We start from the raw sequence: 26,883 nt of genomic DNA on the forward strand, positions 1-26,883 counted from the left end.
AATATCCAGAGCTTTGAACATCTCTCTGAGCACCATAAAATCCATCATAAGAAAATGGAAAGAATATGGCACAACCGCAAACCTACCAAGAGGAGGCCGTCCACCCAAACTGAAGAGTCGGACAAGGAGAAAATTAATCAGAGAAGCAACCAGGAGGCCCATGGTTACTCTGGAGGAGTTGCAGAGATCCACAGCTGAGGTGGGAGAATCTGTCCACAGGACAACTATTAGTCGTCTACTCCACAAATCTGGCCTTTATGGAAGAGTGGCAAGAAGAAAGCCATTGTTGAAAGGGATCCATAAAAAATCCCGTTTGGAGTTTGCCAGAAGCCATGTGGGAGACACAGCAAACATGTGGAAGAAGGTGCTCTGGTCAGATGAGACCAAAATGGAACTTTTTGGCCTCAATGCAAAACGCTATGTGTGGCGAAAACCCAACACTGCCCATCACCCTGAGCACACCATCCCAACAGTGAAACATGGTGGTGGTAGCATCATGCTGTGGGGATGCTTCTCTTCAGCAGGTACAGGGAAACTGGTCAGAATAGAGGGAAAGATGGATGGAGCCAAATACAGGGAAATCCTTGAAGAATATCTGATGCAGTCTGCAAAAGACTTGAGACTGGGGCGGAGGTTCATCTTCCAGCAGGACAATGACCCTAAACATACAGCCAGAGCTACAAAGGAATGGTTTGGATTAAAGAATGATAATGTCTTAAAATGGCCCAGTCAAAGCCCAGACCTCAATCCAATAGAGAATCTATGGCAAGACTTGAAGATTGCGGTTCACAGACTGTCTCCATCCAATCTGACTGAGCTTCATCTTTTTAGCCAAGAAGAATGGACAAACCTTTCCATCTCTAGATGTGCAAAGCTGGTAGAGACATACCCCAAAAGACTTGCAGCTGTAATTGCAGCGAAAGGGGGTTCTACCAAGTATTGACACAGGGGGGTGAATACTTATGCACCCAGCAGATGTCAACTTTTTTGTTCTCATTATTGTTTGTGTCACAATAAAATTTATTTTGCACCTCCAAAGTACTATGCATGTTTTGTTTATCAAACGGGAAAAAGTTTATTTAAGTCTATTTGAATTCCAGTTAGTAACAGTACATAATGGGAAAAAGTCCAAGGGGGTGCAAGGCACTGTAACTGGAAACGATTTCACTGTCCAGGAAATGTTGGTTCACTGGGAAAGTAACACAACTCAACTGCCTTTGTGTACACAGGAGATAAGAGTGGTAAAGTGGGAGGATATAAAGTATATTTTTTTGAAAATTGTTATTAACTAAGAAATTGTACACGATACATCGGGTATATAATACAAGAGAGTTGATAATTGTAAATTATAAATACACAAGGATGTGAATAAAGCAATGTTCTGACTTGATCCCTGTTCTTTAATGTTCTAGTTTAATCTTGTTTTTATTTATCTTTGTGGTCTTCAATGCTGTGTGATCGATTGTTTAACTTCCTATTGTTTGCCTTCAATTTGTCCATCTTTAACTTGCAAAGCACCTTGTAACCGTGTTCTGAAAGGCGTTACTTGTTCATTATTATAAAAAACAAAAGAACATTCTATTAAATTAAAAGAAATATATTAATATGAAAAATAATGAAAATCTTAACTCAATAAATAAGAATTAATTCTACTTTAGGGGTCTTCCATATGTGAAGTAGGGGCGCATTAATACGACCCCCTCTCTTACGCAATACTGTGGCTTGGTGCAGATCTCGCGATGTTTGGCGGGTGGAGTGTCAGAGTGTCAACAACGGGCAGCAGCAGCAGCAGCACCGCGGCGCTGTCCGGAGCAGGGAGGTGGGAGAGGCCGTTTCCACGGTGGGTGAGTCCGGACACTATTCGCTTGTTCTAACGTAAAATGGGATTTTTCGTGACCGACACAGATTCTGTGCTCGTTTCACTGGTGTTATTTTCTGCGCGACCAGTTCACGGGCATAGCTTTCTTTAGCATTTAGCGTGCTAACGTGTAGCTGCTAACTCGGTGGAGCCGTGAGTGTGAACTAGAGCTAACGAAGCTTGGGTTAGCATTACCTTAGCTAGCTGTGTTGTGCTGGCTGCTACACAAGGGGGAAAAAAATCGCTTTTCTGGGCGTGTTCGACCGTGTGTTGTGTGACATAAGTAAGCAGGATACTAGCCTCTGCGCTCGGGATGATGACAGGGCTGTCAGGTATCAGGTCAGTGTGGTGCGGCTAGCAGCAGGGTTCTGCTAGCCTGAGGCCCATTTCCCATGAAGTCCAATATGTACTTACCATATGATAGCCCCCCTGTGGTAACCTATCCTTTAGTCCCGTCACCCAGCCCACCTTGCTAGCTGCACAGCCGGGTGACCTCGGCAGTGATCGCGGGCTAACTCCTCTGCCTTGAGGACACTGTAGGGCAGGTTGTGTGCTAGCTTGCTCTGGCTCTGCTGCTTCATCGCTGATCGCCTGTCCACGGTTCTCCTCGACCGACCGAGTCCGCAGCAAACGCACCGAACAGGCCGGAGATGGTCGGCCTGTTCGTCACTTCAATGTTTACGTGAGAGCTCGGGCTATCGATGGCGCTAACAGAGACTGTGGTTCTCAACAGGTGCATGTCTCATGTGGCCAACCACTTTCTGTTTGGTCAACGCTGTCAATGGCCGGAAGCTGGTTTAAACTTGCACTATTGCAACATTCAGTAGCATGTATTTATTACTGATAGCATAATGTCTATTAGTAAGATCAGCTGTCTGCTTCCATTGGAGTTAACAGTTTGATCTTTACCCTTTTTTTTTTTTTTTACAGATCACTCATCTGAAATGGGGGATGACAGACCTTTTGTATGCTCCGCCCCAGGATGTGGGCAGGTAAGATTTTTTTCAATATTTGTATTCATATGCATGTCTCCATATCACTCTTTTTTACTTCTCTGATTATTAAGCTCTGAAATTGAATACCCTGTTCAGACCTGTTATTTACACCCAATCCTGAGTGATCGGATTACAAGTGGTCTGTGCCAAGTACATGTCTGAATGCACTCATATGTGGGCCGAGATCCGAACCCTTAAATCACATTCAAATGCTCCCAGGGCCACCTATGAAGGATCACAGACTCAGCCGACGTTCTGTTGCCTACTTCTGTGGAAATATGTTGATTGGTTTGCAGCCAACTTACTTCTTAAATTTTTAAAATCTTCCTCATAGTTTTGCATTCATTCATTCCGTTTCTCCTGCTCGCTCTACCTCTCGCTCTACCTCTTGCTCGCACTGACACACATACAGACACACGCAAACATTGGAGTTAGACCGGGTCAAAACAACATAATTCGGTCATCACAAACATCACTGACAGCTGTGATCTGCATATAGAGTGGGGAAGTGTTTCCCCGAGAGATCCAATCACAAGTGGTCACAGGAGACACATTCAGGACGTATTTGAATGCCAGGTCTGAACAAAGGTCTGTCAAATGATTGTCACGCTGACCACTTCTCTTAAGAAGAATGTTAATATCAGGTCTGAACACGGTCTAAAATAAATCCTTGCCTCTTTCTTATTACATGGACTCACCTTAATTTATTCAAGGTGGTGCACAAATGGCAGAGTAATCCATAAAAATGAGTAAGCCCATGTAAGACTGTTTTTACAGTGTCTGACATCACTGTAGACCTTCTGCACATAAAGCAGGAGCTAATCTTAATCTCAAATCAGATTTATGAGCAGCACAGTGGCCAGAGTAATGATGCTGTTTTGTGGTTATATTACTAAACTTTTCTTATCTGCTGTGTTATTGTTTGCAGGGATTCACCAATGAAGACCACCTGTCAGTCCACAAACACAAGCATGAAATGACATTAAAATTTGGTCCTGCCAGAACGGACTCCGTTATCATTGCAGGTAATGACATTCCCATTTACATGACTGTTTTTACCTCTATATTGATATAAAAATCTATTGTCTGTATTGAACATTTCTGTCTACTGACATAATTCTTCTTTTTTCAAATTCAGACCAGACCCCCACACCGACACGTTTTCTGAAAAACTGTGAGGAGGTCGGGTTGTTCAGTGAACTAGCCAATTCCTTTGAACAGGAGTTTAGCAAAGCACATGATGATGACCAGAGGGCAAAGCACCTGGTTCGAGTAAGGACAATTGTATGTTGAAAGGAACTTCACACTCTTGCATTACTCAAGTTGTAAGATTAATTTATTTATGAATTTAATGATTTCAGACGAGCTGATATTGATCTTCTTTTGTCCGCTTTTTTCCTCTAAGACTGCACCTTTACAAACACCATCTCAAGCAAAAGATGAGGACGAGGGTCCTTTGGAAGTTGACTCTTCACCTCCTGGAAGTCCAGACTCCTCCTCCAGCATGTCGGACGACAGCAGAGACTCAAGGGTGAGAGGACAGATAGAAAGTATTGCTAGAGACTTCTGTTATTTGGACTGCACATTGGATTACAGACGGGCTGCAACTATCGATTATCCAACGATTATTTATTTGATGAATCTAATGATTATTTTGTATTACTAGATTAATATAATAATGGATTTATCAAAAACTAAATTTGTAAAACCTGTAGCATTTACATTTATTTAATAATCTTCTCCTAAATACAAACACATCTGAAAATAAATTAAGTATGCACTGCAAGGCATTATTCCACAACAAAAAATAGCCCAGTCTCAACTGATAATAAATAATAAGTTAAGTTAATTTCATTCATGATTATATATATTTTCCTGAATACAGAAAAACGTCTATTTAACTGTCAACATATAAAGTGTGTAATGTTTCAACAGGAGATTCCCACCAAGCCCATCTCTGCCCCTACTCCAACCATTGTACGTCCAGGTTCTCTTCCACTTCACATGAGTAATGAACCACTACACCCTACAACTCTGCCATCCCCAACATCCGTCATCACGCAAACTCCACCCTCCAACCGACAGCTCAGGTAAACTGCCGCGTGTGTTTCTCTTGGTGGTATTTGCAGCTCATCCTAATCCCTCTTGAAAGATATAATTGTACCTTTTCCTCAATTGTAATTTTGTCAGTCGGCACCGAATGGAGGAACAGCAGTTTACAAGTATCTGATTTTGTCAACAGCTCCCCAACAAGTTCTTATCCACTGGTGAGGCACCTCCCTAATGGGCAGAATGTCCCTCTCCTGCCCAGTCCTGTGCAGATGACCTCAGTTATATCTGTAAGTCATTTTCAAAACTCTCAAAAGTATAACGCATTATATTTAGGAGTCTTTTTTTATAAACCGCTCAAAAAATAAAGGGAGCACTTAAATACCACGTATGATTCCAATGGAAACAAATATGAAGGTTGAAAATCCTTACTGATATACGTTGTGTAATTCATTGACAACATAACAAGGTAAGAATGCTGAAATCTGAATCTGTAACCCCTTGAGTGCTCAGTGAGAACCTGCTCTCATCTGTGAAGAGAACAATTGCGAAACTGCTAATTCCATTGTTCTCTGGTGATGCCAATCGAGCTACTTGGTGCTGGGCTTGAGCTCCGGTCTCACCAGAGGACGCGAAGCTCTCATCCGACCTTCATGGAGTCTGTTTCTGATAGTTTGGTCAGAAACATGCACAGCAGTAGCACTCTGAAGGTCATTTTGTTGTGCCCTGGCAGTGCTCCTCTTGTTCCTCATCGCACAAATGAGCAGAAACTGGTCCTGCTGCTTGGTGGATTCCCTTTTACAGCCCTGTTCAGGTCTCCTTATGTAATGGCCCCCCTCCTGGTATCTCCTCCAGCATCTTGATACTCTCCTGGGACACATAGCAAACCTTCTTATGATGGCACACATAGATGTGCCATCCTGCAGGAGCTAGACTACCTGTGAAAAGCCCTACCCCTTGATATGAAGGGCCCTTCGCTGGCCGTGTCCATATCCAAACTGAGCCACAAGGGGTAGAACTAGAAAATCGTCCCCTTAGGGACCTGGCACCACAGCGGCCAAACAACATTATTACAATGACAAACGATATCAACTAACGCCACTAACAACCGTAATCAACCAACATTATAATAGTGACACATCTGACCACATTGCAGGACAGACCGGACAGATTGATCTGTTGATCATTACACAGTCAGTCAGTGTGTTTACATTGGCTACTTCAATGGAACATTAGTCCTGTCCATAGAAACTTCTGCCCCACACCGAAAACATTGTAACATGAGCAGGGAAGTTTGCAAAATGTTAAGCTGTTAAATTTTCAAACTTCATATAAGGGACACAGGACTAACAAACTTTACTTGTTACTCACTCAGACTGTTCACATGCTTGTTTTGATAGCATGAACAGCGGTTTTCGTGAAATTCTTGTCACAGAGGTTCAGTTTTCATTTGCTACTGGATTGAAATAGGATATGCCGCTGGATTTAATGACTATTACCTTGGCTTGGATAACTCTGTGTTAGCCCCCACTTTGACTGCCACAAACCTGGGTGTGACACTCGACCAATACGCCCCCTTCTCACTCAGAAGGTGGCGCAGGTTCTGGTCCAGGCCCTGGTCATATCCCACCTAGACCATTGTAACTCCCTCCTGGCTGGTCTACCTGCTAGTGCCATCCGACCTCTGCAGCTCATCCAGAATGCAGCAGCCCGACTTGTCTTGAACCTAAATTCACTCACACTACTTCTTCACTGGTTACCAGTGGCGACCCGCATCCGTTTCAAAACATGAGTGCTTGGGTGCCATACTGTGAACGGATCGGGTCCAGTCTACATCCAGGACATGGTCAAACGATACACCCAAGCCCTTTCACGCCGCTTTGAGTCTGCCAATCGGCTTGTTGCTCCCTCACTTCGAGCTAAACACTCAACAAAATAATAACAATACTACCCCTTCAAGACCATGCACAAAAGTAGGGGTAGAGGCCATGTTGTAGGGGCTAAGGGGTGAATTGGGACAGGCCCCAATTGATCCCTTAATCTTTTTGAGCAATGTTCTTGATCCATATCTCTTCTGATTCTTACTCTTTTTCTCTCATGACCATTCGATGCAATGTGAAGCTTGCGAGGCCAGTGAACTCAGTGCCTAACATCCCTGGGATCCCAGGACCTCCAGTTGGTGGAGCGAGCAGTGGCTCGTCCTCGCCCTCTGGGTACAGTCTGCATTCTGAGGCCAATATGGTGAGAGATGAGCAGTCATATTGGCATCATTATAGGGGCCAAACTATTTGTATCATGTGTAAAATTGCTTTTGAATATTAATTGTGTACTATTTAATATGTGCAGACGCCTAACTTTTAACAGCTTTTTGTGAGGTCAACGTTAGCGGACCTTCATGGTTGCGTCTGTATTTTTGTAGCAACTGAAGACAGTTCTTACTCATCAGGGCCAGGGAGCACAAGATGGTTATGGGTCAGGATCCAACCCTGCTTTCCCACAGCGGCATGAACAGAGCCAGCAGCCCAGCCAAAACTCTGATGCACTGTCACCTGCTCAACCACAAGTAATACACAGGCCATATGAGCTTACACTCAAAATGACTTAGCACCTTTCCCTCCCTTTATTATGAAGACATTATCTCAGACACATTTCGAAGGGATCCCTTCAAATTGGTACAAACTTGTACTAGATGATCATATGATTTATACTTTTTAGGTGGTCAGAGTAATTCTGTCCTCACAAAACAACTCTTTGGTTTCTTGAATGTGATATCTCAAACTTTCTCTGAATTTTCCTTAAAGTTTAACTTTATTCAACTTAATAAAACAACTGAATTGAAACTGAAAATGTATTTGGACTTTTGACATGACTCATTAAATATAATGAGTACGTCATGCAAATTTAACATTCTTAAAGTTGGTCTCCACATAGCATCACACTGGGTTCTGCAATAAGCTTTCATGCACTTATTCCAAAACATCCTGTGTTATTCTGAGTGCCTGACTTTCTGAGAAAATTGTCAAGTCACAGCATGTTTGTGCTTTTTGAGGAAAAACTTCCTCCTTGTGATAAAGTCTTTCCGTAAATCAACACACTACATTTCCCATGGCACAATCTAGATGTGATATGAAATTGTGTTTCACTCAGGTGTCCCCTGCTCAGCCCACGGGCAGTCGGCGACGACGAGCCTCGGAGATGGATCCTGATGAGAGGAGGCAGCGTTTTCTGGAGAGAAACCGGGCGGCGGCCTCCCGCTGCCGGCAGAAACGAAAGCTGTGGGTGAACTCTCTTGAGAGGAAGGCAGACGATCTCGTCAGTAATAATGTCTCCCTGACGGTGCGGCTTCAATGTCTCCAGGGTTTATCCCAAATATTTAAACACGCTTACAGATTAGTTTCCATGATAATGTGACGGGTAGGGGCATGTTGGGAATGATGTGTATGCTGTGTGTTTTGTGTTGCAATCAGAATGAAGTATCCCTCCTGAGGAATGAGGTGGCACAGCTGAAGCAGCTCCTTCTGGCCCACAAAGATTGCCCTGTCACAGTTATGCAGAAGAAGGCCGCTTTCTTAGGTAACCACCGAGGGTCACAAACAGACAAGCTTCCAGCACAATGTTCCTTCTTTTGTTAGGATCCATAAATCATCTCCTCCATCTAATGTGTTCTTTTTACTCGCTCACCTCTCTTAAGGGTGAATGTTTCTTTCTCTGTCTCTAGCTGCAGGAGGAGATGAATCCTCCAGGGACACTTCTACTGAGCGCATCGGCTCCCCGGCGGCAGTTATCCAACACGGGCCGTCACCGCCTGCCTCTGCCTCCAGCCCAGGGGCCACCATCAACGGGCTGAGTGTCCGCGCTGCAGAGGCGGTGGCTATGTCAGTCTTGGCTGGCATGGGATCCGGCCAGCCGGGAGGGGTCGTCATGGCGACGCAGTCCCAGGAAACTTCAAGATGATGTGCTGACACAGGTAGCCAGTATGAACTCGAGTGGCAATTGGAGGCCGAACTGGTGCAAAGTGTTTGAAAAGAGGGATCTAGCCTCCTCTCTCACCCCAGACTAAGTTACTCCGCCCCCCCGCCCCTCACAGCCAATGATAATCACACAAAGACACTGCACAGCGGCTCCATCAGCCCTCCACCCCGGCAGGCTCCCTGTTCAGAGAGTCTCTCTGTGTACATACATATGAATAACACGTCAGAAACTCACATTGCGGGTTTGGGGATTTTCTCATTCAGTTACGACAGTTGGAAAATGTTTTAGATCAGGAAGAAAATTATGAATGAAGAAATTCTGTATGTGAAAATCCTGTGTTTTTATTTTTGTTTCACATTAAATATGCAGCTTTAGTCTAATTCTGTCCCACACGCTGGCTGTGATGAGGTTGGTTGCTTTCCAGGCTGATAGTTTTACTCTGTGATATCTTGTATTTTTTTAATGTAAGGAAAGACTTTTTCATGCCTGTTACTGGGCGTTCCACGTAACGTGTGGCTGATGCAGTGAAAGTACCCGGAGAGATGGGCTGGCTGACCGCAGTAACCGCAGCCTGGGAACTGTTTCTAATGCTCTTCTTTTGTTTACTTCTCACCCTGACTGTTAGTTTTCTGTCTGCATTTCCCCTTTGAGTTCACTGTCCTTTTAAATACACAATGGTTTAGTCAGCCAAGTGCGTAACAATCCAAATTATAGACGTGTTCACCATTTCCCTGTAAATGTCTGCCTGACTGTTGTAGCATTCATTTTTAAGCCATTTGGAATGGGTCCCATTTCATTTATTGTGTATGTATCAAACTCTATTGGTTGCATGAATTATTCATGGCTGAAGAATACCACTGTTTGTTTGTGCCTCATCGTACTATCACTGGTTATTGAGCTGCTTTTACTTCTGTTGTATAGCATCAAATTTATTGATGCTTGGATTGTCCTTGTGTAAGAATTCCATCCTCAATCATTGAAATGGTTAGCTTTAGAAGGCCCTTAAAGGATAATCAAACCTAGTGCATTTTAAATCATTTACCATACCATTTCAGTTTGAGGAAAGAGGTAGTGCAATATATTTTTCTATTAAATATCAATGTTCTTGCATTTAGCTGACGCATGTAGCCCAGCCACCGAGAGGGGTTTGGTCTATTTTAATTGGAAGCTTAAGTTACTAGGTGAGCGGAAAAAATGTGAAGATGAGTAATCTTGAATGAATGAGTTCGGTGACGAATGCACATCTGTAGGGAAATACAGATGTACTCGACCTGGTTGCTTTCCAACATTTGTCTTATATCATGAAGTAGACTTCATACATGAGCAAGGTGCATCTTTTTAAATTTAAGTTTTGACATGTAGATTGTTTTGTACCACATTGTACTTCCAAGACTATCACATTGTGTTTTCCCCTTTGTCACTGTTTTTGTTTTAACTTCATTGTCTCAATATTTTTTTTTTTTTCATTGGGCATGTTAGGCTTTTTACCATCATGTGATTTTATGTTCCTTTATTTGTTGAAGAGCATAAGTTGGCTTTATTTGTTTAACACGGTGAACCACATGAAAAAAAAAAAAAAACTTCTTTAAGATATCCATTTGGAGGGTGTTTGTCAAATACTCAGGCCTCAAGGTGGGAAAAATTACCTGTGTATAGTCTCAACTAATGAATAAGTTGTCTCGGGCAAAAACAATAAATTTATGAAAAAGAAAACATTTTTCCAACCAGCCCCAGTTTGTTCCTTTTCTCTTTCCATTGCATTCGATCTTCTTAAAATGAAATGCAGTGATCTTATGTGTTTCTGAAATATTTAACATGGCGGATCAAAAGACTATATAATAGTGGTTGCTGATAGTGTTTACATCTGACTGCAGTTCCTTTCAGCTCCACAGGGCTCTACAGCTTCTTGTAACTCAGTGTTTTCTCAAGTTCACCTCAGTTCACTCTTACAGACACAAGACTAGCAACATTAACAAAATTGTAGGGGTCTGAAATGTTCTGAATAAATACATTGTTTGTATATACTTGTGTTTGATGCCAAAAGAAAAAAAAATCCATAAAAATACCTATAATTTCATTTGAATGATTTAAATTATTTATTATATATATATAATGTGTTTTAAGTGTATATTGAAGACAATGAAAGCAGGAAAATGTACAGGTGTCTTTGGTTTAGAAAATAGTCGCTCCATTTAAAAAAAATAGTTTAAAATCTATCTTTGTTTACAAATTACTTTCTTTCCAAATGGTTAGAAAAAAATGTTGAAATATCAAATACCTCCAGGTATATATTCATCTGAATTAGGGCCCGAGCACTGACAGGCACTGACAGACAGTAGGGCCCTATTGGAATTGTAAGGATTATTATTATTATTCAGGATGGGGGAGGAAGTCCACCAGCAGAGGGAGCAGGGAGTCCGCCTCATGGCATCCTCCTGTCAATGCACTCGCCATCAGCAGGTCCGGTCATGTGACCGACTCACAGACCGACTCTCTGGGCGAGTTGCTCCACAGTCATGGCGGTGTCGGGGAGCCGCGGAGATGGAGCGGTGAAGAGCAGCTCAGCGGCCGCTTGATTCTTCTCTCTTTCTCCACTTCGCTTCATGCTGGACTGTGGCTGCTGACGAACACCCCGCTGCTGGTCGCCGCTGCTGCGCTTCCGACGATGGCCGACCGCGGCGTTGATCCGTCGGCTCTGCCTAAAGAGGTCAGGGACCAGCTGGCGGAGCTGGACCTGGAGCTGTCCGAAGGTAAGCGGGGCTGGAGCGGTGCAGGGGCTGCGGGGGCTGCGGAGGCTGCGGGGCTGGTGGTGGATGTGCAGAGAGTGAAAACAAACACATAAACAAACCGGAGTCAGCTGCAGTAAGATTAAAAACACACTGACCTCCTTTTCAAACTGTCACTTCTTTATCAAGTGTTCTTCTTGCTTTTATTCCACATATCAGTTATGATCTGCACAGGCTGTGACACAAGCGTATTTGGTTTATATGCATAAGCTTTGCATGTTTGTTTTATATTTCCCCTTCTGCATCCTTGCTGTGGTCCACATCCTCTCCCTCCATGTTTAGCACACACTGCTTCTCATCTCTATGAGCTTGTACACTCCTGCAGAAGAAAATGGGTCAAATCTGTCATCCCTCAGGCCTTGGGTGGCATCAGTGGACTCTACATGATGCTGCTCTCACAGCCTGAACCCTGCACTGCAGTTCCTACAGCAGAGGGCCATTTGTTTTAGAAGAATGACTGTGGGAAATCAAAGAAATAAATAAGAGGAATATGGTGCTGGCTGTTATGCAAGTCTCCTCCTCACCCTGTGAATCACAGCGCAGGAGCTTGATTGGTGCTGTGCAGTTCCCAGGCGCCCGGGGGTGGGTGAGTAATGTAATGTTTCACGTGGAGGAGCCGGGCATGGGGGGATGTATGGGCCACTAATGAGGCCTCATGCACCACAGAGAGACATACAAACACTGATACCTGGAAGTCTCCGGCCCATGTGGGAGGACAGGTGAGACTTCCAATCGCAAGAGAGGAGGACGTGGAACCAGTTTAGATTCACCACTGGGCCCACGGTCAGACAATTTAATACCTCGGCCAAGGAAGTTGTTTTCCCCTTGTCAGTTGGACTGTTGGGTTGTTTGTTGGTTGGTTGGGTGGATATATATTTTTTTATAAATCAGGGGCCCAATAGGGGCCACAATTTACACACAGGGGCTAAATGTAAGTATGTACACTTCCTGATTCCTCGCTCCTTGTTTACTGTTAGCTCGATAGCTTTGAGCGAAATCGTTTTCACAGATTTCCCAGTCTTCTACAATTTGGATTACGTTTTCATGATACTCATTGCATTGGTTTAGCTGTAAGGCTTGATGGGTTTTACGGGGACTGTTGGCCTTTGGCGGAGGTGTGCGCTCTAATGATTCTAGTTCCTTTAGAATCTGGAGTGTTTTCTCTTCCATTCATAAGGAAGCAATGACATGTGTTGAAGATGTGAGCAGATAAACTAGCATTCGGACCTGGTTTTAACATCCGTCCTGAGTGATCTGATCCCAAGTAGCTCTGAGTACATCAGTAAACTTACAGGGCGGTGATTCTCCCTGTCATTTGTTCCAGGTGACTTTAGTATATTAGAAAACAACCCAGCTTGGGCCTTGTTTTTTAAAACTAATACTTTTTATATAACACAAATAATACAGGCGTCCTCTTTCCGATATTGTTTATGCAATATTTCTATTCATTCTGTTTAAAGTAAAACCTTCATCTTCCTTTTCCCACACTCGCAAACCCATTATCATCCTCCTCCTCCTCCTCCTCCTCCTCCTCCTCCTCCTCCTCCCCAGCATTACATAGCGGTAGATACTACTCCCCTTAACAGCCCACTTGTTATGTGAAGTTAACAGTTTACCTCCACAGTACCTTTCTTGACATGGCGTCACAGGGAGTTGCTGTGGCAACTTTGATCTGAGCTATGGAGTGTGTTCTGGTTAATAATAGACTGCGATTAGCGCTGGGATAATGAGAGTGGATAATGGAGCAGGGGGATGTATGTTCACTGTACATTCAGCTCACTTCACATGGACCAGAGGCTGTGGAAGATGGGAAATCCCTTTGCACTCAGGAGGATGATCCAGTCAATAGACGGGACCTCCACCTCTTCGGTTACTCTGGTCGTGTGTATTTGATCGTTGTCCTGCTGAGTCATCAGACGTGGTCATTTTTTGTTCTAGTGCGTTTGAATGAATCCGAGCTCACACAGTGCTCCTGTCGTCCTCTGCATCCATCGTGCTGCAGTGCAATCATCAATAAATGCCAGTTTGCCAGGGCCATTGCATCTTAGAGTGAATCCTCTGAAGATGAAGTCTTCTCTTGATTGTTGATGGGAAAAAAACATGTCCGCCCACATCCTGGAGACCATTCTTGACTTGCATAAAGGGCTTTTTCTTCACCATGCAAATTATTTTTCTGCTAATCCGCAAGTCTCAAGCTCCTCGATCAATTTGGTTGTTTGATATTTTCCAGTTTCCCCTGTGCACATCTGCTTCTTCCTGTGTAGAATATATCCAGTTATTGATTCTGGCAAACCCCGGATATGACAGATTTCTTTTGAACCTTTCTCCAACTCTCAGGTCTGAGCAACGCTTGAGCTATGTTGTGCATGATCTAACAGTCTTGTTTGCCAAATGCATCAAATTCTTGTGAAAAAGGCATCAAAACTCAAAAGATTTCATCACACAGCAAGACAATATGACCCTAAACATGCAGCCAAAGAGCTTTTCAGGTCGAAGTGGAATATCCTCGATTGGCCCAGAGCCAGTCACCTGATCTCACTCTGGCTGAGCGGCGGTTGGCTTGATGAAGTAGACTAATATCAGAGCGAGAGAGAGAAAGAGAGAAAGAGAGAGAGAGAAAGAGAAAAAAACAAGAGCTGAAGGCGACTGAAGTGAAGCTCTGAGAGAGAATGAGACACAAAGATGTCTGTTGACGTCTGTGGGTAAAAGACTTCAGACAGTCGCTGATGGCAAGGGATCTTCCCCTAAATACTGAATAACAATATTTTATTGGATTTCATGTCCATGTGCTTGTTGTGTAAAGGGCTGTATCTGGCACACAGCTCTTTCTATATTGATGTAAATCTTTCAACATAAAACTAATTCTAAGCAGAGAAATTTAACATCCATTATTTTATTTATAATTTAGCTTAGACCTGAGACTAACTGTTTGGATTGGATGTAGAAGCCAGAAACAATAATAATCAGATATTTTACCTGATGAAAAACATTTATATAATACTACAAAATTTCAACTAGACTTATGTTACCTATTGTGTGACAAGAGAAATCCTTTATAACATTTCTGTTATAATTGCGTTGTACCTGCTTTACCTGTTGCATTTGCACTTCTCTGATATAACTTATATGAAGAGGGAAAAACACACTGCTAGCCACACGATGTCCTTTTTTTATTGTTTTGATTGAAAGACTCCTAGTGGATGAATTTTGTACATTTAAATTATTAATTGATTGTCCAAATTGATCAACGCTGCTGGTTCTCATTGCATTCTCCTCATAGAACTGTAGCATCCCAAGATTATAAACTTCACTAGGGTCAGAACGAAGTCATGTGACTTGAGTCTGTTTCTCTTCTGTCAGTTTGGAAATGACTAATTACTCTGGTCAGATTGTCTGTCTGGTCTATTGACTCACCCCTGAAAGTTTCACTGTGTTAAGGCTCAAGTGTGACCTAGTGGTAAGACGACACCCCCAGGGTGAGCGTCCTGCTGCTGCGGACTAGGCCCCAGTGGACCGTGGCTCTTTTATTCGGCACTGTCCAGATGCCCCGCTCCCGTATCCACATGTTTACAGTGTGATGAAGTGCATTGGCCGTCTGCTCTGCCGCCCCGCACTCGGCCTACGCGAGGCTGATGGCACAAGGCGAGCGGCAGCTGGTCGTCCAAAGACTGTGAAGCCTTCTCATGGATATCTTTTACATGGCAACAATCACGCCATTGTTGTGGCTATGGATGGGACCCGGCAACAAGCAGAGGAAAATATGCATCGGCAGTTTAATTTTTTTGTTCACACTACACAGCAATAGTTGTTGAGAGCAGTTTGTGCACGTGTTTGTACATGGATGCAAATGTGTGAGTCAACCGCCTGAAACCTCGCTGACTGGAAGGACACAAAGAAAGCCATTGAGGGGATCAAAGACTTGGAGCTTGAGCCGGACTGGAATGCAATGAACCACAAGTGTTTAAGCTGCTCAGCCTCAGAGTGTGTGGCCATTGTCGTATCGGCCACTCGCTCCTGTATTTGTTTTCGTGTGTGAATGTGACAAAGACTGAGGGTGAAAATGACCAGAACCATTTACTTAGAAAAGATGACGTTCACCTCCAGGGGACGTAGATCTCCGAAAAGTGTCTCACGTTCCCAGTAGTAAAAACTGTCAAGTAGCAAACGGTGGCATCACGTCAGATCCTTTGTCTTGTTTCAACCTGGGTAGAGCATGCAGGAGGCAGGGTGTGATTTGATCAATTCTGCCATGGAGACCACGTGTTTTTGTTTACATCGGATCGACGCTGGCATCGCTTCTTCTCACCTTAAGCTCTCGTATCCTGTTATTTCAATCTGGTCTTTTCAAGTGTCTTCTCTGTGGTTGACGCCTCTTTTTCATCCTTAGATATTTGCACTCTTTTAGATTTCTTTTTCAGTTTCATGTCTTTCAACGCAAAAGCAGCTTATCTTCCAGCTAATGCGGCTATCAAAAAGCTAGCAGTTTCGTGTGGCTATATTCAGCCATAGTGGACCTTGAATACTAGCATCAAATGCTAACACGGTCCCAGTGACAATAAGAACCTGCTAATCTATCAGGCATAACAAATTTCCATAGTATCTCTTTGATTTTAGCTAACATGCTATTATTCGCTAATTAACACGGAATACAAAGTACAGCTAATCAGAATGTCCCTAGTTTTGCAGATATTCGGTTGTAAGCCAAAGTATTGGACAATTCCAAATTTGGATCACATAGTTGTGCCACAGAAAAAGGGGGAAAACCAAAAATTTGACCTGAGGGGTCAAGAATACGTAGACGCAATTTCACGACTGGCCATCCAGTAGTTGAGACAGTCCAAACAGGGCAGAATAACCAACAGGCCGATATTGCCTTTTCTAGAGTAATGTCGCCAGCGTGGCTATTGATAATCAAATATTATATATGTGCCAGGATGGATACATCTGGAACGGTCCAGCCCTGCTCGTATACCCCATGATGCGCGCCATCTGTGCCATTGTATACGTGCGCCTGGTGCTACAAATGCATCACACGCCCAGCAAAGCAGACAATTACACAGACATTGTACTATAGTTTTCTATTTTCTAATTCGCCTCCATTTTCAGTCCCCGCTGTAACTGTCCAATCTCATAAGTGGACATGTGGATTTCCTAAGGACCGCAGCGTCCGTCCTGCCGCCTGTCTGCGATGCTGCGGACGAGAGGCAGGTTTTCATCCCAGCAGCCTGCTCCATACTGAGAGGCAGAGAACTGAGAGATTACGTTCCTGCCTGTGTCTCTCAATCTAGGTCACAGAGCATCAGGGGGCAACACGCCTGGCTCATTTAGCCTGTGAGTCACACTGGGCCAGGACTGCTGCTGGGGATCTCTCACTCTCCCCCCGCCCTCACACCACCGCTGCCTTCTCTCGATCTGTCACTTTTCCCCTACTACTGGATTATTTTAGTTTCCCTCCCCTTCAAGATAAATACGATGCAGTCTTAAAGGGCAAGGCCGATGTTATTCTGTATTCATCTAGCTGTCAACGAGTCACAAAAACAACAGAACCCCAAAATATGTTCATCTTTTTTATGACTTATTGTTCAACTTCCATAGCTGATCTGTGGCCCTCATTATGAAGCCCAGTATCCTTAGCTGTAGAAAATAAAATAAATAAATATATAGAGTGCAAATTCGTATTGTATAGGAACACCTGCAAGGATCATTTACAGAGTGTTTTAACCGATTTCAAATATCAACGTAGGGGAATAAGCCTTTGGTTTTAGCGTTTTTGCAGGATTCGCTGACATTAAGACAAAAATGAAATGTTTTCAGTCTTGACCTATAAAGCTGACGGGTTGAAAACACCCACTGTGTGCTTTTTGCGTGTATGCATTGCTCTGCATTTGTCTGTGCATGTGTCCACATGCAACAGTGACAGAAAGGAAGCTGGTTTAGCCTCTCTATTTAAAAGCTCATTAACTGATCCCCAGTCACAAGCTCAAGGCCACAGACTTGGTTTTACACCATTCGAAGAGAGAATCTTCTGCCACCTGTGTCACACAGAAGCACAACAGCAGGACTCATGTATAATTTTTTTCGGGGGGGATAGCGTATTATGTAACACGCTATGTCTCTAAATCTGCAATACACGCAGACCCACACACACAAACACTGACAATGCATAGAAGAACTGTGCACAAAGGCAGACTAAATAATTTAGACTCGAGCGCGCACCTTCACACAGACACACACTGAACGTCTCACTTTCACGTCCACAGTGAACTGCAGGTGGGCTCTCAACCTCTTCTCACTTTAAAGCTGTGCTTCTCTAAATCCTTTTAATAACTAGAAGCAACAATCTCTGACGAGTGTGTGTGTGTGTGTGTTTTTTTTTTTTTTTTACTTCTGCAGCTTATCACTTAAAGTAAGTACTGAGAGAAATGACAGTGAGGCTGACAGAGTAGTAAGTACTGGTCAGGTCACTGTGTTGTTCACTGAATTATTAAGCAGTGCAGTCAGACCGCCTGCAGCACGTGTTTCAGCCCCTGAGAGTCCACTGTCACTGAATCCAGGTTTCTCTTCATCCTTCACGTTGCTTTCTCCTTGATGGCAAACTGACACCCCCCCCTCACTTCAACTGTTACATCGTTTGTGAGCCTGTGTGCAGATGAAGGGGCTGCAAGAAAAGACCATTTTGATCGTCAGTGGCTTAATATAATATAAACATTGGATGATCTGACAAAAGTCAAAAGTTGCTTGACAGAAATCAACTTTTGACAAGAAATGAAAAATGTTCATGATAGATTAATCATTCGTGTCAATTTGCAAGTGTGATCGTCAAAAACGGGTTGAATTGGTTCAAGCTTCTCAAATATGAGAATATTTTATGCAGAATATATTATGCAAAAACTTTTTGGCAGATTATCGATGAAACTTGGTAATAGGATGTGGTATGGGACGGGTCTGGAAATGTTGGTGTAGATCAGGTTCAGCGGGTGGATCCAGGAAGTTTGCTCTATAGTGCCATTCAAGTTATGTTTCATCATTATGCTTTGGATTTAGACTGCTAGTCATCCAACTATACATTTTAAGACATTGTTGGCTCTTTGATGTTGTGAGGAACATATTTTAGACTAAATAATAAATATACTTGAAAGAAAATTGTCAGATGAGTTAAAAAAATACATACTTTCTCTTGCCCAAGGTAATGCCATTAAATTGCTGGTTTTATTTGACTTAACAGTCCAAAGCTAATTTATATTTAATTAACGATGATGTAAAACTGAAAAGCACTCAATCCTTATCTGTGAAGCTGGACCGAGTGACCTTTAATGCTTGTAGTTGTAATGATGGTGCTGAGCTGTATTATGGTTTAAATCTCATATTCCCTCATGCTACTCTACATGGACCTCGTTGCTGTGGCCACGGCCCATGTGGTTCCCCAACACACACCCTGCCCCAATACCAACCACTTACGCACACTCACACACACACACACACACACACACACACACACACACACACACACACACACACACACACACACACACACACACACACACACGTGCTTGTTTCATAAAACCTTTCCAGATTCAGACGGCCATATGTTGGAGCCACACATACAGTAATACAACTGAATGTTGTGCTAAGCTGTTAAAGCCATTAGCTTGTCATCACGGTCGGCGTTATTTCAACGGCTGCTCCACATGAATTTGGAGGATACATTTTGTGTACGTGTGTACTTGTGTGTGTATCCACTATTTGTCCTCAAGTTAAGACAAATGATTCACACCGGGCTTAAATTCCACTACTTTTAAATTAATAGCAGGTGTATGGATTTATATACCAAAATCTGCTTGGTATTTACCAGTTGTCCGTCATATATTGAGGTCAAATGTTGCATGTTTGAACTTGGCCCAGTCTTCTTTTGGTATTTTACATTTATTCCTTGGCTGTTCAAGAACAACCTCCTTTGAATGAATGAAGGAGAGTTGCAAAGTGTGTGAGTGGAGTATGTTTAATCAAGGGGTTCTCAAACTTTTGCAAGCTGGGCCCCCCCACAGCTGGTTAAGGATAGTTGTTGGGGCCCCCCGGCCCCCCACCCTGTGCCTCACGCCACCACCGCCCTCAACTACACCACAATATATAGATAGATAGATAGATAGCTTTGAGACAGTGCCATGCTTGGAGATGGTGGATTGTTGTTGCTGGAGGCCATCACGTTTACCTTTTAAGGTAGTCCACAGGCTTCTCTTTCAATTTGGGCTGTTTGGTGTCGAGGTGCCTTTTTAATTTGCATGGCTTCATGCTGTCATTTGCCATCACCTCGGCACACAAAACACACTGAAGACGTTGCTCAGTCGTGCCAGTGACGGTGAAACCAAACTGCAAATAGCTCTGGTCATATTTGCAAAGCTTTGGCTTCTTCGCAACTGGTGCATCGGTTGCCTGACTTTACGAATCAGAAACTTGTCCATAGTAGTGTTTGTTTGCTGATACAGTGTGTGTGATGTTAATAAAGTTGCAACGTCGTGGTCTTGTGAGTGTGTTTGTATGTGTGGCTGTGAGCGACTTGCACACGAATAATGAATTAGGCTGTGCTAGGCAATGGTTCCTAACAAAACGAACAGTACACAATGTAGACAGGGACAGCACAGAATAGTATTCAAGTGCTGGTGTTTTATTTGTTGCAACACGGTGGATGATTGAAGATGTAAAGGTAGGTGTTAAGGAGAAAAGGGCTAGCTGCAGTTGGAAGAAGTTAGCTAACTAGAAGGCTAGCTCTTGGGGCTATGAGCTTTCTAAAAAAGACTGTGGAGCAAATTACTCCTTAGATTAGGCTACGAATAGGCCTGCTGCAAGTGCAGGAAGGTATTACTAAGGAAGGAATGAGTCTTTAAAAAGACTGTTTATAAAGCAATAGATATCTGAATTATAGAGGAAACAAGAGCAATCTCACAAACTCTGCAGGGTTCATCTCAGTGAGGGTGAGCGCTCACCATGCCTGAAGTTACTTTTATACTCGGAAGCGTACGTGGAACTCGCGTTCAAATGATACCACTCCTCTTTAGATTGGTGGATCAGGAACGAAACAGTATTTGATTTGTTTGTGTCAGTCCAGCCATTTCGCCACTGAGGGAGCTTTCACTAACCAGTGAAAGGTCGTCTGTCTTTTTTCTTTTCTTTTTTTGTCTGTTTCATTGCGCCCCCCCTGGAGAGTGTCCGCTCCCCCCCAGGGGGGCATGCCCCCCACTTTGAGAACCACTGGTTTAATCCAATTTTCTAAACATATAGGGTTGGAGGAAAGTTTAAACTGAGTTGGCCCAGTGTTCCTTCCCCGACTTCCTCGAAAAGAGCTGACGACGTGATCTCCGCAGTGAAATGAATACGTCACTTCCTGCTGCTGTCTGCTGCAACAGGCTGCAACACCCCTTGCCTGAATAATGCAGAGGATTTGCTGCTGTTCTGAAAGTGTCTCTGCAGAGAATCCCCCGCTACACTTTGCATTTGTGAAAGTCCGGGTTAAGTCCAGACACAATTCCCTGGACTTAACCCACCGGTCATGTCTGAAAACGGTTGCAGAGTGTGTGGGCTGGGTCGGGAAGTTTCTCTGCTGCAGGCCTGATCAGCACACTACCACAGTGTTTAATAACCTGACTTGACTGAAGTGTTTGCTCACCTTTGAGTTACAAATTTAACAAGTGTCTTGAACTTTGCAGCATGCATTTTACACCCTCTATTGGTTTTAACACTGAAAAAACAAAGAATACCCACGGGATGTTCCACAGGGTTAGGGTCATACTTCATAGACATCCATTTGGTATTTTTTTAATCACAGTCATGATTGTCACGGCCCACTCACAGTGTCACACACTGTTGTGTAAATCCCAAAGGGCGACATGCTTCAGTGGGTGTTATGTAGTGTTTGGAATAGCCTTGTCGCTAAATGTTGAAGTGTGTGAAGTAGTGTAGTGTGTCAGGTGAGAAACATTGAAAGCAGCAGGTAGAAGGAAGCCACCGGCTGAGTCAGGTTCGCTTCAGAAAAAGTATTGCACTTCTTTGCTATGCTGCCTTGTAACCCAGTAACTTCTTCAACTGTGTTGGGGGGGAGGGGTTATTTTGACTGGTCCTCACAAATTGAATGGCCTGTTTGAGGGTTAAGAATTGGTTTTAGGGTTATTGTTAGAATTATAATTAGGTTTAGGTTAGGGTTAGGGTTGGGGTTAGGTATTCAACTGTGATGTTTAAGGTTAGGGTATGAGGAGCTAGGGAATGCATTATGTCAACGAGTGTCCTCAGAACTATAGAGACATGCATGTACCTGTGTGTTTGTGTGTGTGTGTTTGAGCTGAGTTTAATGAGTGCGCGGAGTGAAACATGATTCACTCAGTTACCGTAGTTGGCCACACCCTGCCTCCTGTTTCAGACAGAAAAATCTATAGAGACCTGCAATTGTGTGTGTGTGTGTGTGTGTGTGTGTGTGTGTGTGTGTGTGTGTGTGTGTGTGTGTGTGTGTGTGTGTGTGTGTGTGTGTGTGTGTGTGTGTGTGTGTGTGTGTGTGTGTGTGTGTGTGTGTGTGTGTGTGTGTGTGTGTGTGTGTGTCAGGGCTTAAGGCTCTCTAGAGCACCTCTTCCACCAGTGCCTGTAATACCAGTTCCATTGTGTTGAGTTATTACTTGTACACACACAGCCTCTTTTCGTGAACTGTTATGCACGATGAAAGACTCAATGTCTTCCTAGTGAGCACGTAAACTGTATATAAAATGTTTTTCAGGACACCTTGATTCTTTCCATGTGATGTAAAGATTCAGCCATAGAATTGGGAGACTGGAGTTTGACTGTTTCACTTTGTAAACATTATCACTTGAACAAGGAGCTGGAACAATCTGATCCCAGATGTTTGCGATTTTGTCAAACTGTGTTGAATAAGATAATTTGTCCTACCACAAAGAAACATAAAGGGAGTTAAAAATATAAATCATGAATACAGGGGTTATGGTCTAGATATGAGTAGGACTATCGCCCTGAGTGCCAGTCACATATACAAGTATACACATGCATAGACACACCTGTCATTCCACATAGACAGCTGTTATTATTCATGAGGACCCATATGATGCAAAAGTAATTGCCATACCAAGTTTTACATAGACTGCAGGCTGAACAATGAACTGTATTACAAATCAAATCTGTTATAAAGTTGTTGCTGTGCTCTTATTTTCATAACCAAAAATGTAAAACTCCACTTCCTCACACTATCAAGACATAAATGTGGAATATCCCTGTTGAATGCTGCCATGTTAGAGCCCCAGTCTGTGCAATAGTGATCGGTGGACAGCATACGGTTGTGGACAACTTCAGGCAATGATGCGGCACAAAATGGACGTGAGCCTTAAGTTGCCTTCCTGTAAAATACTTAATTTGGCCGAGATATCCCAAAACAAATGTGTGTTCTGCTCTAGGTAAGTTGTAATTTGGATGTGGATCTAAAGTGGCCAATGTGGTGGATGGTGAATATGGCCCAAATAGCACAAAACAAGCACCGTTGGGTGATGCGGTATTGCTATGGCTTACTTGTTGCCTCGACCTGGCAAACAGGAGCGGACCGACCAAGTGCCATCATTCCACGCGGTATGTGGGCCGGATTAAAGTGTGACAGTGTGGGTCAAATCTGGGCCTAGGAAATTGCTTTGTGGGGACGGAGCCACAGTATCGAGTTACCTGTCGACACATGCGCTCAACCACTTGTGCGCTGAAGTGGTTGAGCGCACCCAGAAATGAAAATTCACTCATTATCTACTCACTCCTGTTCCAGTGGGGGTGGGGTAGGTGAAGTGTTTGAGTCCACAAAACACTTTTGGAGTTTCAGGGGCAAACAGTGTAGCTAATTAGTGACCTGTCTTCAGACGTAATAAAACAACAGAAAAAAACATGCCTCCATTCTGCTCCTGTGTCGTAGCGTAAAAGTCCATTAGAAGTGGCAATCCCTTTAATCTCTTTTGAGTCATTGTAGCCAAACTTGACAGAAATTAACACTTTAACAAACAGCAGTGTGTAATGAAATTAAAAGAATGTACTTTGACTTTTTGGTTTGGTCCATGTCCCATCGACTGACCTGGAGGAGGCAGGATTTATGGGACCTGTACTGCACTTGGACACCAGCTTGCGATTGAGATGCTTTGGTTTTAAGTTTGAACATAACGTCAGCCTCTCTGACAGCAAACGTGTGTGTGTGTGTATGAAAGAGAGAGATATACATATGCATCTACCTACCTTAAAAAAATCTGTGTGTGTCCTGCTGCTGCTGTGTGTGAACGTGTGGACGGGTTGAGTGGGTGAAGTCTTGGCGGACCTGCTGGTGAGAGGAGGCCGCTGGGAGCTTTCAGTGGGATGTTTGTTCACCAGATAAAGATGTGCCGGGTCTTTCGGCTTCAGGAAAGTAAACAACCCTCCAGAGCCCCCACCCTCCTTTCCTTCCCATGAAAATAACACAGCTCATATCAACAAATATAGAGAGGACACAGCCCAACACAGAGGGGGAACCATGTGCCATCCTTTATTCTGGACCTCAATATTTCAATCTGCTCCAGAAGTCCCATGACCATAACCAGTCTTATATCTTAACATGTGTCCGTATGCCTTTCAGGATTGACATGTGTTGTTTTCATGAGAAAGCAACTGAGGGAGAGGAAAAAACAGAGACGGAGAATAGAGGTCGGTAGCTAATTACTATTCAGACAGAGTGCCTTTGGGGTGGGAGGAGGGAGAGACAGGGAGAGAGAGCAGGCTCGCTGCAATTCACTCAAACCAGGGTTTGCAAGTGTGAGTGTGTGCGGTGCAGGGAGAAGACACAGCTTTGATGTTTCTCCGTCTAGTGGGGGAAAAAGCGTTCTCTCTGAGGTGACCGAAACTGTCGAATAAAGGAGGGTGAGGGGAGCGGTGGTGGCCTCATGCAAACCCTGACTGTAACAGAAAGGAAAGAGTTTGATTGTGACCTCCATCATCAGGAGTGACATGAGTGGGTAGCTGTGAGAGAAGTGGGTTAACAAGTGGGACCCTCCCCTCATCACCTCAGTGGAGCTGTTCTCTGCCTCTCGAGCAAATCTGGGACCGTTCATTAAACAGACAGGGACAGATTGTCATCTTAGATTTTACATAAATTAGAGAATAAGTTTTTTTCACATACAGAAGAGGATGCTCAGGCCCCCCAAAAAAGCTAAAGTAGTCTAAGTACTTCAGTCACTTCCTCCACCAAGGAGGTTATGTTTTCACCTCTGTGATGAAATGAAACGATGCAAGAATTTTGACAAAGCCCTGGCCCGTGTGCAGGGAATTTAAAAAGAAAAGAGAAAATAACAAAATGGCTTCTCCCTTTTTTCTTATTTGCAAGTTTTGGCCCATTTTGATTTCATGTGTGTGTTCACCTGTAGTTCACTGATGGAATGTAGCTTTTAAAAAGATTTAACTCTTGAGCTCCCACTGCTGGAGCCTGGGTCGGATGATATAAGCATAAAAAACAGATGAATTTCAAATCATCCAGATGGAAGAGTGATTACTTTGAGGTTCATTTATTGCCACACCAGCCCCTCCCCCATCACTGATTCCACCTCTCTCTCTCTCTCTCTCTCTCTCTCTCTCTCTCTCTCTCTCTCTCTCTCTCTCTCTCTCTCTCTCCCCCTGTCTCTGTGTTTTTGCAGAAACTGCCTGTTCACATGAGCTAAAAATACATCATGTGACTGAGCGAGGCCAACTGTACCATTCATGCATTACTTATGGAAGTGTTTGCTTTATCTCCATTTTTGCTCAGTAGAAAGAGCCTCAGTCCCTGAGTAGATGTACTCTGTTGGTTGGGCTCTTAACCCAAACGAACTTGAGCATGTTCGTTTTTTGTCAGCTTGTCTGTGTTGCAGCAGTGCTGTGGTTCAACCGTGTAGATGTCTGCTGGAACATGGTTTTGTTGTCGACACAACACTGTAGAGATGTGTGAGGTGTTAAGATCTAACACTCAAAGTCAAAACGATCAGCCAGTGTGTAATTGTGTCTGTGTGTTGTCTTGAGTCATTTCAAGGTGATATGAAGTATTGTCTTATTGGATAACACTGTTCTGTCCAATGTAATGAGCCTAACTCTAAGCAAACAGTACTAATGAATAGAAAGGGCGCTCATCACCTCCACCAAGGACCAACAGTCCCCTTAAATCCAATCAGGCCTCATTACACGGCACAAACTCATAAATATCAGTTTCATTTCTGATTGCAGACAAACCTCTGTTAGTCTATCGGTTTTCTGCCTGGTTGGACCTTTATAGTGACATCACTGTGTTTTCAGATTTACCTTGAATTACTTTAGCAGTTACAATGTTACCCTAACTGGCAGAGAGGAGAGCTGAATGTGGCAATAAGACCAACATATAAATGATTCCTCAGTATTGTGACCGAATTCAGCTGTAGGACTGTTCTCTCTGTGCCGGTGTACCAGCAAATGCTTATCTAATCTCTGTTGTCCTTTGTGGTGTAACTGGGAAAACACGCTATTGTTATCCGACGGCTTCAACCTTTCATTGCTGGGCATGTCAGCCGTCGTATTTCCTATCAGGGATCAAAGCTCACAGCGCTGGGCGACGATACAACTATAGAGGGAGTCACCTGCCACACTGGCCACTATCACTAAAGACACAACAACACAAACCTGTTACAGAATCAGGCTGGTTTTAGGCTCTGCTCTCAATTTACCCCCTGACATTCTTGTAGATACTGTAAGTCTCATTAGGACAATGATGGAGATGAGGTTTGAGAGCAGCCAATGGCGGGAGGACTCACTCACTCACCCACTCACTGAATCATCATTGGTTACTAAGTGAGTGGATTTTTTAGTGTGTGTCTGAATGTCTCACAGCTTTGCCCACACTGGAGTTTGGCAGAGTCACTTCATCGCTTCAGGGCCATCGAGGAGCCCAGTCCGCCTTGGTTAGGGGGGGGGGGGGGGGGGGGGGGGGGGGGGGGGCAGGGCAGATGGGCTGTCGGCGGGAGGGAGAAAGAGAGGGAGGTGTTGAGGGGGACACTTTTTTCGCCGCTCGCTTGAGGCTCAGGACTCCTCTTCTGTCCTCTGTCACTCACGTCTCTCATCTCACCTCTCTCTCCTCTGTTCTCTCGTCATTCCCCTTCTTATCTCCGAGCCTCCCACCTTTCTTGCCTCAGCCTTCGTGCTGGTTTTTTCTCTCTGCATCTATGAATCATCCCAT

The 26,883-nt window shown here is 43.8% G+C and overlaps 2 protein-coding genes across 6 annotated transcripts in view; both read left to right on the forward strand.

Moving 5' to 3' along the window:
• The first annotated feature begins 1,740 nt into the window (after positions 1-1,740).
• atf7b (activating transcription factor 7b) lies at positions 1,741-10,166 on the forward strand. Of its 5 annotated transcripts, none has more exons than XM_053440829.1 (12): positions 1,741-1,840; positions 2,789-2,850; positions 3,782-3,878; positions 3,992-4,137; positions 4,259-4,384; positions 4,789-4,943; positions 5,096-5,192; positions 7,024-7,143; positions 7,322-7,465; positions 8,050-8,238; positions 8,370-8,475; positions 8,621-10,166. In XM_053440829.1, exons 2-12 carry the CDS (start codon positions 2,803-2,805, stop codon positions 8,854-8,856), a joined length of 1,464 nt encoding a protein of 487 aa, XP_053296804.1. In that variant the 5' UTR covers positions 1,741-1,840; positions 2,789-2,802; the 3' UTR covers positions 8,857-10,166. The 5 variants fall into 5 exon arrangements, with proteins under 5 accessions (XP_053296804.1, XP_053296795.1, XP_053296820.1 ...); XM_053440820.1 differs by having other exon boundaries at positions 1,757-1,844; XM_053440845.1 differs by having other exon boundaries at positions 1,757-1,844; positions 7,349-7,465.
• A 1,208-nt stretch (positions 10,167-11,374) lies between these two features.
• dip2bb (disco-interacting protein 2 homolog Bb) overlaps positions 11,375-26,883 on the forward strand; it is a 42,547-nt gene continuing 27,038 nt past the window's right edge. The window contains exon 1 of the mRNA XM_053442485.1: positions 11,375-11,624. Coding sequence (XP_053298460.1) covers positions 11,540-11,624 — 85 coding nt within the window. The 5' untranslated portion in view covers positions 11,375-11,539. The remainder of the gene's footprint in view (positions 11,625-26,883) is intronic.

Source organism: Pleuronectes platessa, chromosome 2 (assembly GCF_947347685.1).
Source record: "Pleuronectes platessa chromosome 2, fPlePla1.1, whole genome shotgun sequence".
Classification (NCBI taxonomy): domain Eukaryota; kingdom Metazoa; phylum Chordata; class Actinopteri; order Pleuronectiformes; family Pleuronectidae; genus Pleuronectes; species Pleuronectes platessa.